Here is a 14,161-nt window from a genome sequence, read left to right on the forward strand (position 1 = left end):
CTTCTGTAAAAATTTCAAGCCTTGGAAACCCTATACAATGTTGCTATCAGAGTCTGAACCGACTTTACAGGCACACAACCACTACTAGGGCTGGTTCAATCATTTCAAAGCTCATCTCAAAGAGGGCAATTTTCCTTAACATTAAAGGGCAAGGATGTTTGTAACCCAGACACTATCTGTATATATAAATATACATACACACATGGCTTCTATATCACAAACATACACATATATAGTGTATATATGTATATACACATTATTTACATTTTGTATACATACACAACGCATAGATATAAACGTACACACATGTACATATGTATATTTGTACACATAACATATATATATATTTTATTACTTATAAAGTTGTATTCTGTGTTTTCCCTCTTTTCTTTCTATATTCCCGCCTTTAACAACTTGATACATTTCCACGATTCTAAATAATGCAATTTCAAAATCTGTCCTTATAGTCCTGACCACTCTCCCTAACTTCTCCTTTCTGCTTCTCTTGCCTGCTGTGTATTTCTACTTACATTTCCCTGGTGTCATCACTAAGCATGCCCAAATTTTAACTTCTCGTCCATTCTAAACTTGCTCCGTGTACAGGGAGGCCTACTTTGTTAAGTACTGTTGTTAGGTGCTATTGAGTCAGTTCTGACTCATAATGACCCTGTAAGGATTTAGAGGCTGTACATCTTAATGGGAGCAGAAAGTCTCACCTTTCTCATGTGGAGTGGCTAGTGGATTTGAACTTGTGGCTAGCAGCCCAGTCCTTATTTGACCTTGTGGTTAGCCATGAGTGCTCCCTTAAGGCATTATTCATATCCTGTAATCCAGCTAAAAAGCCTTGTATACATCTTTGGTTTCTCTCATTTCTCCTATCCAGACAGTTGCCAAGTCCCATAAACTCCACTGCCACGATGTCTCTGAACTCTGTCCATCTTCCCATAAACTCCACTGCCACGATGTCTCTGAAATCTGTCCATCTTCCCATAAACTCCATTGCCACGATGTCTCTGAACTCTGTCCACTCTTTTCCATCCTTTCGTCACTACTTTTATTTAGACTTTCATGACTTTTGTTTATTTTTGCAACAGCTCTTCATGATTTTTCTCAGAGTAAAGCACTGCATTTGCCCTTCTCTTAAAAACCTTCAGTGGTTTCCAATGGTTCTGTGACATTGCTGAGAATCTTTCATGAGTTGGGCAATGTGCATAAGTCATTAGTACAGCAGTGACTGGCCTCCAGACGCCAACACTCTGCAAGGGAATCAAACAAGAAGTCCCTACCTGCTCTGTGATCAAACGAAGTCAGGGTGCTGTTGGGAACTTTTGAACACCTCCTGCCCAGTGAGGGTGAGGAGGAATCAGGAAAGACTACCTAGATAAGGTGATACTTAAATGAGCCTTAAAATAGGAGAGGCTACTGACAAGACAAAGGAGAGGGTGGTATTTCAGTCAGAGGATAAAATCTTGGAGAAGAAAGGAGCTTGCCATGTTCTAGTTGGCTTAGTTGTTCTAGAACACACCAAGTGCTTGTGGAGGGAGTGGAAAGAATAGACCCGAGAACATAGAAAAGACCTCTGTCCCCTGAAAATTTCTGCTAGGGAGCCTTTGAATGTTATAAAGCAAGGGAAGAACTGAGCTATATAGGTTCACCCATCCTTTGCCCTGACAAATTCTTATGCTTCAGACCAACCCTCACATGACAACTCTCATTCACTACACACTACATTGCACAGTAGCTGCTGCTAAAGAAGCGGATACCTGGCCAAAAGCTCTTTTGACTTTTAGGTTTCCTGAGGTAAAATAGACACCAGTCCACTGTGTCCCTTCTAAATTGGCAGGATCATTGTGCTGTGAATGAAGTAGCTTGGCCATTATCCTGTTTTTCTGGGAAAACCACCAATGTACACCTATTTTTTCTTGGTATGTAATTAAAAGTCCTTCCTTACTCTCAAAATGTCCTGCTTTGTATATAAGTTACCAAGTTAGCCTACCTTTGGAAGGGTACCTTTGGAAGGAGAACATGAGCTATACAAACTGCAGGTCTGACCCATTGTGGCATTTTTGTTGTTGCTGTCATTTCTATGTGGTGCAAGTGCTAGGTTGCTAACCGAAAAGGCCAGCTGTTCAAACAAACCCAGAGTTTGTTGGAAGAAAGACCTGATGATATGCTCTTATAAAGATTACAGCTAAGAAAATCCTCTGGTACATTTCTACTCTGTCTCATGGGGTCACCAAGAAGAACTGACATGATGGAACAGTGTGTTTGGGAAAGAGTCACAAGGCCTAATATTTTTGGTTCTTGAAAAAGAGAGATTTGGTTGATTTGCTTCCCAAGTGTGAGAAGTTAGCACTTTTACATCCAGATGGTAAAAGGGATTAAGAAAAAAGAGTGGGAAGAAAAGATTAAGGGGGAGGCAAGCAATGAAATCTAAACATTTAAAAAGCATTGTGGCTTAATTGCATATTGTTTCTCTCTCCCTAGGCAATTTCACGTTTTCTTTTTACTGCATCTCATAATGTTTCACTAGGGAGTGAAATAAAATGGTTTTTAATTTATGGTTATTTTATCTTTACTTTTTTATTTCTCTAGATTTTATTTGCAACAGATGACTTTTTTGCTCCTGCAGAAAACCTTATAAAGGTATTGTAAATTGAGATTCTGCAATTCAAAGTATTGGTGTAGAAGTGATCTATGTGGCCATGTTAATTAAAATCTACCAGTATATTTGAGATGGGAGTGATGCTATATGTACCAGTGAATTAGCATATCAGAGCATTAGAAACATGTACAAATCAACTTTGATACAGGGCTCTGATAAAAGAATTTGTGACCACAGTGCTGAGATCTTCATCTGCTGCCTAGTCTAATGTGGATTTTTGTTGGGATGAAAATGGATATACATCTCCTTGAATTTTTTGGAAATCTTTTACCACCTATTAAAAAATATGCAATATACTTACTATGTGTCAGGAGTCCTGGTGTGGCATTGCAGGAGAATGCGCTGGATTGATTGTTAGTTTAAGCTGAAGGTCAGCAGTTCAAACCCACCAGTCACTCCTCGGATACCCCATATAGGGTTGTGATGAGTTGGCACATGACAACCAACACTATGTGTCAGGTACTTTTAAAAAACATTTTACAATGTGTACACAATTGAAAAATGATTTTGGAGGTAGATAACACTGTTATCATCCGTATTTGAAAGATGAGAAAACTGATGTACATTTGCTATAGACCACCCACTTAGAGGAGGCAGAGCTGGGCTGCACAATGAGATAACCTAGCTCCAGAGCTCATGTATTGAGCCACACTACTCATTCTGGGACCTTGGTTAGTGTTATCTCAGAGCCCCTGCACAAGCCCCTCACTAATGCTTGTTTGGTGACTTTTCCCTTTTTCCCCATACCTAGTGGAGAAGATTTTCCTAAGCTTCTTAGATTTATCCTTATATGAATATCCCACATTCTTATTCATTCACCATCCATCAAGCACAAAACAATTTCTGAATGTCTACAATATCAAGGTACTCTCACATACATGTATACAATTTTAACTTCATAACAAGTTCTGCAAGGTATGGAATCATCATGTCCAATTTTTGAAAATGAAGAAATGGAGACTCCATCACTTGTCTAAGGGTGATCAGTAAGTGGATAAACTGATCTTCAAACCCAGCTTCATATAAAGCAGCAATTTTAGAGTTCACACTTTCCCTCTGGTGACTTAAAGCAGTGCTGTGTTTAGCCTGACCCTGAGTCAGGCCAACTCTAAATACAACATCAGCTGAGTTACTTGTTAAATAGCCCTTTCTGAGTTGCTTTGGAAATCTAACAAGTATTTTTGCCTTTGTTTTGATGACCTTTCAGTGTCCTACTGGATTTCAGTAGATAGTTGCATGGCTCCATTTTTATAAGTAAGGTCCATGGAATGAACTGTAATGTGATTTTATCTATTGTTGTTGTTAAGTGCCATTGAGTCAATACTGACCCAAAGCGACCCTGTACAGGGTTTCCGAGGAGCAGCTGGTGAGCTAGAACTGCCGACCTTGCAGTTCAAAGGGCTTTGCAGTCTGGTGCATTAACCCACAGTGCCACACCAGGACTCCTTTTCTGGTTATCAGCGCCACACCAGGACTCCGTATCCATTGTTATCAGTGATTAATTCAGCAGGCTGAGACCCAAGAAAAAGTGGTTGATTCCAACTCATAGCAATCCTGTACAGAATTTCTGAGGCTGTAAATCTTTATGAGAGTAGAAAGCCTCATCTTCCACAGAACAACTGGTACTTTCAAACCACTGACCTTGAAGTTAGCAGTAGGGTTTATTTTTCTGAAGGTGATACAAAAATATGAGGCATCTACTGATCTGGATGGGTTAATTATAAATGAAGGTAGGAGCAGAAGACTCCTTTGCTTGCTAAGAAATTCTGTAGAATCCCTTTTTTATTGGGACAAGAGTTAATATGTGGAAAGTACAGGTTACCACATAAATGTTAACTATCAAACATACCTCTTTGCTTTAGAGTGATGCTCCAAGTTTTAAAGAACATGAATATACTGAGTTTGGGAAATGGATGGATGGATGGGAGACCAGAAGGAAGCGGATTCCAGGTAATACGATAGTGGCTCTGTTAATTCAATAACACAAAGTTTAAAAATAGAGGCTGATGGAAAGCAGGTGTCTACTTTGACATATCTATCTCACTTGGTTGTCCATTTTGTTAAGTCTGTGGAGAGCTCTGTAATCTCAGCTGTCTCTACCTGAATATCATCCTCTGGGAAGTCAGAATGGGGTAGTTTGAATCCTGGTCATCTATGTATCATCAGGTGAAAGAGAGGTTGGAAACAGTGTTATGAAAATGGAAATATTGGTGAGGGCTATGAATGGAGAGGAAGAGCAAGTATTTATTGAGCAATGTGGCAAAGTTAAATGGCAAGTGCATTTAGATTTGTTCCTAGCAACAGTTCTTTGAAGTAGGTGTTTTTATTCCCACTTCACAGCTAAGGAAACAAGTTCATTGACTTTGCCCAGGTACATTAATTAGAAAGACAAGGTGAGAATTGAACCAAGGTCTGTCCTATGCCACTGTACACACTTTTATGGCACCTTAAGGTACTATTTTTACTTATTGCTACAAGGAGCTCTGGTAGTGTAGTGGTTATGAATTGGGCTGCCAATCTCAAGGTCAGCAGTTTGAAACTACCAGCAGTTCCACAGGAGAAAGATGAGGCTTTCTGCTCCTGTAAAAAATTTACAGCCTAGGAAACCCTATACAGGGTCACTATGAGTCAGAACTGACTCCACGGTACTTACCAACAACAGTTCATCATTCTCAATCAAGATCCACTTTTAAAAATAGAAGTAATGCCTAAGAAACAGATCTAATCCAAATGTTTTGGGAGCACAGTGGCTCCATAGGATAAGCATGAAACTGCAAACCACAAGGTCAGTAATCTGAGCCCACCAGCCACTCCACTGGAGACAGACTCCTGCAAAAGATTTAAAGCCTCAGAAGCACTAATCAGGGTCACTATGAGTCAAAACTGATTCTATGGCACTTAACAATAGTAACAATCAGGTATTAGGTAGCATATAGATTATTTTGCTCCTGTTTTAAGCTGTTGGCTGTTTCTAATTTTCTTTATGATACTTGAGACATTCTTAGATTCAATTATATTAATCATTTTAAGGTGGGTTTTTACCCAGCATAGTGACGTAATGACTTCAAGAGTTCTTAACCTTTGTCATATAAAAGGGAAGACATTTTCCCCTTATATTAGGATTATTAGAGGGAAAGAGCCTGAAATAACAAGAAACACGGTGTATCCAGGAGAACCAACTCCGTGTTGAACGCCTACTGAACTGGTCTAGGTGTTTAGTACTGTCCATAATCACATTTAAGCCCATGGAAATCAACTGACTTAACAGTTGAAGAAATCAAGACTCAGGTCAAATAATTTGTAAAGGACACATATAATAAATGATCAATTTGGAATCAGAATCAGGTCTCTCTGAATTCAAAGTCTATGCATTTTCTGGTCTGGCTGGAATTGAAGGTTCATATTGGGGAATGGTGGTAATATAAGGCCAGGAAATGAGAGATCTTAAAATATTAGTTGAGAATTAAGCTGTATGCATTTTTACATGATGAAAGAAGGATATTCCTTTTTTTGTTGTTTATTTTCTTTTAAAAGTACTGTTCAGTCACATCTTCTATTTACTATACTAAATCTAATGGGGTGTTCTTGTGGTTTTATGTTCTATAGGTCATGACTGGTGTATCATCAAATTGGGAATACAGGGAATTATTCGAGGTTTCGACGCAGACATTTCTCACTTCATAGGAAACTATGCTCCTCGAATGTCGATTCAAGCAGCAAACTTAACAGAAGGTGCTTTAAGAACTACTGACTTCCCCCACAGAATGAGAATTATGGAGCTGTAAGGAGCTCTGGTAGCGTAGGGGTTACGAATCGGGCTGCGAACCTTAAGGTCAGCGGTTCGAAACTACCAGCTACTCCGCGGGAGAAAGATGAGGCTTTCTGCTCCTGTAAAGATTTACAGCCTTGGAAACTCTGTGAGTTTCTGTGGTTACTGTGAGTCGGAACCAACTCCACGGCATACCACCACCACCACCAAGGTTCATTTAAGGAACTCTGGTGGCACAGTGGTTAAAGTGTTCAGTTGCTAATAGAAAGGTCAGCGGTTTTAACTTCTATGTGAGAAAGATATGGTAGTCTGATCTGTAAAGATTTACAGTCTTGAAAATCCTATAGAGCAGCTCTACTCTGTCCTGAAGAGTGGCTATGAGTTGGAATCGACTTGACAGCAGTGGGTTTGGTTTTGGTTTAGGGTAAGGCTCATCTGGCCCAGTCTTCTGTTTTGCTTTTTAGATAAGACCCAGACAGCCTTTTAGATAATACCAGAAACGGCTTCTCTGAGCTCATTTTACACTGACTGGTGTGGTGCTGTGAGTTAATGCGCCAGACTGCAAAGCCGTTTGAACTGCAAGGTCAGTGGTTCAAGCTCACCAGCTGTTCCTTGGAAACCCTATACAGGGTTGCTATGGGTCGGGATCAACTCGACGGCACTTAGCAACAACAAACTTGAAAACTTAGACCTTTGGATTCTCAATAAGAGTGCTCTGTGCTTTTTTTTTTTTTTTTAATTGAAAAATATCTTTTTCTTAAATGCTTTATTGTGAATTATGTGATAGTTTACATGGGAGAACATTAATTTTACATTCATTCTATTGTATAGCATCTCATTGCCATGGTTACAATCCCCTCCATGCATCATCAACCAACCAAAGGGTATATCTTACAATCCTTCCCCCGTACCCCCCAGGTCTTCAGCACACAGTCGCTCTCCCTCTCTGGATCTAAAGTCTCCAGCTGCTCCATCGCTCCATGTCATCATCTCTGTCTCCATTTCAGGCATCACTGCTTCTCTGGGTAGGGTCCCGCTCTCTGCTCTTCTCCCTTGATGGTCCTAGGGACCTCTGCTTCTAGACTGAAAAGTTAATCACTCCCCTCCTTGCTATAAAATGTCTACCTTTACGTTTCCAACCCTCATAATCAGTCCTGATAACAATTATTCACTATTGTATCACAAGAGACCCGTCTGCATTTCCTTGCATCAGCCCCGCCTAGTCAGATTGAATACTACTCACTGGAGATTCTACCTTCCTCCAGGCCCTCTGGGTCTAGTTCCAACTTGTAAGCCAGTCACTTCTTGTCTTTGTAGCCCTCACCCCCCATTTTGGGTAGCCAATGTCCAAGTTGCCCATCCCTGTCTACTCTGTATGTGGAGGGGGTGGGAATGATTCTTGCTGTAAGGACTTGTTCTCTCTTTTGAGCTACTGCATCCATAGGTGTAGGTCAAGTTCATCAAATTGTATGAGAATACTTTTTTTTTTTCCCTTCTTCTTTTTATTTCTGGTTGAGCTCTGATCATCCAGTCATTGAAGCCAGGATAAGTGGGTATTATCTGCAAGTGTGGGTGTTCTTATGCATATGCCCTCTCTTCTTATCAGTTAGATGCTTTGCTCTTGTGTTTTTTAAGTTTTAATTTAACTATGTTCTTTGGTCCAGTATAAATTTCATCATTCCTACACTTCTCAAACCTCACCCAGCGTATAACATCATGCCACCTTGAGGTTTGGTAAGCAGGGTTGCCAGGAAAAGTGGGAGAGTTTTCTCTTAGGATAATAAGGAGGTCTGGAGCCAGGTCTGAGGTCAGAAGAGGACCCAGCACCACCTTGCCCACTATATTGTGTATGTAATGGTACAGCAGCTATGAGGTTTTCCAAAGGGTCTCCTTTCTGTATCTTGGAACTCCGGACATTATGAGTCCTGTAGATTCTCTAAGCTAGATTTGTGTTTTTATCCTTTTAATTGGCACCATTTGATGTTGGTCCCAGAATTAATTTTCTCAGACCAATGTACAAGTATATGTGTGCATAATAATCTAGTTAATGAAGATATATCATGTCAGCTGGCAAATTTATACTGCAACTTGATATGCACAGAATTGTGTGTCAGGCTCTGTGGAAATGAAAAACAGGACACTGCTCCCTAAAGATAGTTGGGATATGCCAAAAGTTAAGTGATGATACAAGAAATGCTACTATACATGAAGAAAATGGTTCATGAGAATCAAATGACAAATAAGTAGTATTCTTTTGGTAAGCCCATCAATCACTCATGAGTACTTCTGTTTCTGAAATGCCTAGGCAACAAATCTGAAGCTATCACTTGGGGAAGGAGAGTTTCTGGAACTGACTTTGTAATATTTCTAAATTTTATTGACTCATTCTACAAAGTCTGTGATTAGTTTGTTGAAGCCTTTACCTAAGTTGGAAATTATGTTTACTATTTTATTTATTATTTACTAAATGATGTTTACTATCTTGACAAGTAAATGTGCTATAGAATATATTACATTAATTTTAAAAAATTGCCACTAATAGTTTAAATATTGAGGCACTTCAACAAGTGTTTCTATTACTCAGATCATCTGGTACTTTTCATTATGAAAGAATGTCTCTATTGATATTTGTCAAAATTAAAATGATCAAACCACCCACCACGTATGTTCTCTTTGATTTTAATCTCTAACCTTAGCCATAAATGTTCATCTAACTTTAGATAAACTACAAGAACTACCAGAAAGAGGAATCAGAACAGGAACTGCGGCCACACCCGAGGAACTTGAAGCAATTGCTCAGGTATGCTGCCAAAGAAAGAACTGATTCTTGTAAGTGATAACGGAAAAAGTAGTGAAGCTATTTGGCATACCAGGCTGTACTTGAGGTATCTTTCAGACACAGACCCTAGCATGTCTTCCCTCATTCACTCATCTACTTATGATCTTACAAATGCTTCACTAGCAATTCATATAACCCCCGTATGACGGATCTTCAGGGTTTCTAAAAGACCTAAAGTAGTGGTTCTCAGTGTATTCTACTCACCAGTGCTCCCTAGCAAGTTGTTTTCGTACCTGATGAGATAGATGCAGACATTTACATATGTGTTTAAGTGCTTTTGAAAACAGTTACAACGAACTTTAATGAATTTAATAATAAACAATTTGGGCTTGCTGTTTTGTATATTCTTGTTTTCACTAAAGTTTGTCTTGTCATTTTTTATTGTGTTTTAAAAAATCATTGATCTATAATAGACTTGGAAATAAATAATGTAAATAACAGGTCCTTCCCCACAGAGAGTTTGAGAAGCACTAATCTAGAGAAAATTATAAGGTTCAGCCAACCAATTTACCAGAATTTGACACTTAAAAAAAAAAAAGGTCAGTGTTCATAGTAATAGTCTCAATTTAAAAATAAATGTTAATATTACCATTCTGTTTTTTTCTTCTTCTAAAAATTATCAACATTAAAAACTCTATTGGGATCTGAGATCTTGTTAATTCTCAACACTTCCCATGTTATCTCCTGATTTATGACCCAGTGACTATTCTAATCAGTAAAAAAACATATCTTTATAGCATATATTTATTATTAAACTTGGGGATTGGTCTTGATTAGTATTTTTATTAAGGTGCTCTATTAGGCATACAGGAGTCATGGTGTAGCACTGTGGGTTAATATGCTGGGCTGCAAGGTTGGTTTGAACTACAAGGTCAGTGGTTAAAGTTCACCAGCTGCTCCTTGGAAACCCTATACAGGTCGCTGATTTGATGACTCTTAACAACATTAGGCATACAAAGAGCCCTGGTGGTATAGTGGTTAAAGAGTTCAACAGCTAACTGAAAGGTCAGTGATTTGAACCCACTAGTTTATCTGTGGAAGAAAGATGTGGCACTCTGCTTTCATAAAGATTTGTTGTTGTTATTGTTGTTAATGCCGTCGATTCAGTTCCGACCCATAGCGACCCTGTACAGGGTTTCTGAGGCTGTAAATTTTTACAGGAGCAGAACACCTCATCTTTCTCCCGCGGAACAGCTGGTAGTTTCGAACTGCTGACTTTGTGTTTCGCAGCCTGATTTGTAACCACTACGCTACCAGAGCTCAGTCTTGAAAACCCTATGGGGCAGTTCTACTATAGACTATGAGTTGGAATCATCTTGATGATAATGGGTTTTGGTTTCTTAGGTGTCTATCATTAATTGTTATTCCAAAATATATAAACCCTTTAAGTTCCACTCAAATTAGAGACTTTATTGTTCCTCAAACTCATTTCTAAAATTTTCATATTTGTTGCTAGCTAAAGTCTGAACACTGGAATTACTTGGTTCCCATGGTAGAACTTAAACTAGGAGATCCTGGTTCTAGTCACAATTATTTTCCTGTTACTTCTCAGCAAAGATGGACCCATATACGACTCAACATTTTTCCAGGTAAATGTGACAGAATGGCTTTTTAATATTAACATGTTTAAAAATTATAGTGAAATCATCCTTTCCTTCTTTTTCCTGATCTTGCTAGCATTCTAGGCTTATAATTTTTTCCTTCTGTACTCTAGAAAATCCTTGTTTTAAAACCTCATAAGAAGGTAATTATTGAAAAGCTATCAAGTCTATTAGAATGTGTTGAAACCAGGTTGCATTAGTTATCTCCGAATAATTTCTATTTCACAGCAGTTAAAGTGGTATATGGAGCCCTGGTGTGGTGCTGTGGGGTAATGCATTGGACTGCAAAGTTGGTTTGGACCTCAGGGTCAGCGGTTCAAGCTCATCAGTCCTATACAGGGTCACTATGGGTCAGAACTGACTCGACGGTATTTAACAACAACAATGAAATGATATATACAGCTGTCCCTCATTTTATTAGCTTTTTTGATAACTGCTTTATTGTAATATAATTCACATAACACAGCTTTCATTTTAACGTTCAATGATTATAGTATATTCACAGATATGTGTAACCATCAACACAGACAATTTTAGAAAAATTTCCTCACCTCAAAAAGAAGCACCATGAAGGAAATAAAAGTAAACAACATTTAGCTTTCCCTTTTCCAGTCATAAGTAATCACTACTCTACTTTCTGTCCCTATAGATTTGACAATTCTGTATATTTCATATAAATGGAATAAAATAATATGTGGTCTTTTATGACTGGCTTCTTTCACTTAGCATAATGTTTTCATGGTTCATCTATGTTATAGCATATATCAGTACTTCATTCCTTTTTGGTGGTTGAATAATATTCGTTGTATGGATATACTGCAGCTAAAAACATCCACTCATTAGTAGATGGCTACTTGGGCTGTTCCCACCTATTGACTACCATAAATAAGGGATCTCTGAGCACTTTTGTACAAGCTTTGTGTGGATATGTTTTCATTTCTCCTAGGATTGGAATTTTTGGGTTTGTAGGGTAATGTACTGGAACACAAAGTCAGTTTGAACAGCAAGGTTGGCAATTCAAACTCACTAGCTGCTCCTTGAAAACCCTATACAGGATTACTAAAAGCTGGAACTGACTCAACAGCACTTAACAACAACAATAACATAATAATTCTATGTTTAATTATTTGAAGAACTGCTAGAATGTTTTCCAAAGCAGGTGCACCATTGTACATTCCTACCAGCAGCTGGAAGGAGCAGAGGTAGTGTTGTGCAATAGGCAACCAATCTGTGGGAAAATAATGAGAATTTCTGCTCCTTTAAAGATTTTCAGCCTCAGAAACCCTATACAGAGCCACTATGAGTTGGAACCAACTTGAATGCATGCAATAGTAGAAGCAGTATCAACAGCTGGGCAGTGTTTCATTCTGTTATGTAGCTGGAACCTAGCAACACCAACAGTAGTGTATAAGTGCTCATGTTTCTCCACATCTTCATCAACACATTTTATTATTTGACTTTTAAAAAAATTATAGACATTCGAATGGATCTGAGTTTGTCAGTGTATCATACTGTGGTAGCATTTGTGATGCTGTGATGCTGGAGCTATGCCATTGGTGTTTCAAATAGCAGAGGGCTCAACCATGATGGACAGGTTTTGGTGGAGCTTCTATCTAAGAATAGAATAGGGAGAAGGAATAGGTGGTCCACTTCTGGGGGATGAATCCCTGAAAACCATATAAACAACAGTGAAACATCGTCTAACATAATCCCAGAAGATGAGCCTCTCAGGTGAGAAGGCACTTAAAATGCAACTGAGGAAGAGCTGACTCCTCAAAGTCCTTAATGACATGGAAAGAGCAAAGCTTTCAGGATCTTCTGACTTGGATGGAGCAAAGCTTTCAGGATCTTCATTGCCAATGTGGCATGACTCAAAATGAGAAGAGACAGCTACAAATCTTCACTGATAATAGGAACATAGAATGTACAAAGTACAAATATAGGAAATTTGGAAGTCATTAAAAATAAAATACAGCACATAAAATCAATATCCTAGGTTTTAATATTTTTCCACATTTTGAGTTGTGCCCCATCAGTAAAGGAAGGTCCTGAAAGCTTTATTCCATTGGTGTTATCACTGTCAACTCTAATTTGAGTAGGCAGCTTTTCCCCATTGAATTTTGAGTACCTTCCAACTTTAGTGGCTCATTTACCAGCACTATATTTCATAATATTCTGGTGCTATTCATCATGTTTCAATATTCAGTATTCTGCTGCTATCTGACAGTGATCCACTGCTATTCATGTTTTCACTGGCAAAACGTTCAGAAGCAGTCTGCCTCTCCTGCTTCCTAGTCTGTTTTAGCCTGGAAGCTTAGCTGAAGCCTGTCTACCATGGTGTACCCTGCTGGTTTCAGATGAGGATGCAGAATGAGGGCTATCATTTCTGATGTCAAGACAGATCTTGACCGAAAGCAGAGAATACAAGAAAGACGTTTACCTGTGCTTCATTGACTACACAAAGGCTTTTGTTTGTGTGGATCATGATAAACTATGGACAACATGGTGGAGAAGAGTATTCTGCAAAACTTAACTGTTCTTATGAGGAACCTGTACATAGACCAAGGGACAGTCATTCTAACAGAACAAAGGGACACTGAATGGTTTAAAATTAGGAAAGATGTGACCCGGAGTTATGCTTTTATTATACTTATTCAATCTTCACACTGAACAAGTAATCCGAGAAACTGGATTATATGAAGAAGAACCTGTTCTTGTTCATATCATTAGGATTGGAAGGAGATTCATTAACAACCTATGATAATGCAGATGATACAATCTTGCTGGCTGAAGCAAAGAGGACTTAAAATGCGGATGAAGGTCAAAGATCAGAGTCTTCAGTATAGATTATACCTCAATGTAAAGAAAACAAAAACCCTCATCACTGGACTAATAAATAACATCATGATAAATGAAGAAAAGATTGAAGTTGTCAGACACTTAATTTTGCTTAATTTATATTTATATTAATAACACAATTTCACTCACTGAGGCAGCAGTCAGAAAATCAGCATTGTATTAGATCTGTTGTGCAAGACCTCTTTAAAGTGTTCAAGAGCAAAGATATCAGTTTGAGGACCAAGGTGCACCTGACTCAAGCCATAGTATTTTCAATAGCTTCATATGCATGTGACAATTAGACAATGAATAAGGAAGTCTGTGAAAGAATGGATGCATTTGAGCTATGATATTGAAGAATATTAAAAATTCCATGTACTGCTTGGAGAACAAACACATCTGTGTTGGAAAAGGACATCTAGAATGTTCCTTAGGAGTCAGGATGGTGA

The 14,161-nt window shown here is 38.5% G+C and overlaps 1 protein-coding gene across 1 annotated transcript in view; it reads left to right on the forward strand.

The window, feature by feature from the left end:
* ALLC (allantoicase) overlaps positions 1–14,161 on the forward strand; it is a 56,564-nt gene that overhangs the window by 4,352 nt on the left and 38,051 nt on the right. Inside the window, exons 2-6 of the mRNA XM_006863973.1 lie at positions 2,596–2,646; positions 4,528–4,615; positions 6,272–6,397; positions 9,155–9,234; positions 10,730–10,862. Of these exons, the coding sequence (XP_006864035.1) occupies positions 2,596–2,646; positions 4,528–4,615; positions 6,272–6,397; positions 9,155–9,234; positions 10,730–10,862 (478 nt within the window). The remainder of the gene's footprint in view (positions 1–2,595; positions 2,647–4,527; positions 4,616–6,271; positions 6,398–9,154; positions 9,235–10,729; positions 10,863–14,161) is intronic.

This window comes from Chrysochloris asiatica, unplaced genomic scaffold (genome assembly GCF_000296735.1).
Source record: "Chrysochloris asiatica unplaced genomic scaffold, ChrAsi1.0 scaffold00058, whole genome shotgun sequence".
NCBI lineage: Eukaryota > Metazoa > Chordata > Mammalia > Afrosoricida > Chrysochloridae > Chrysochloris > Chrysochloris asiatica.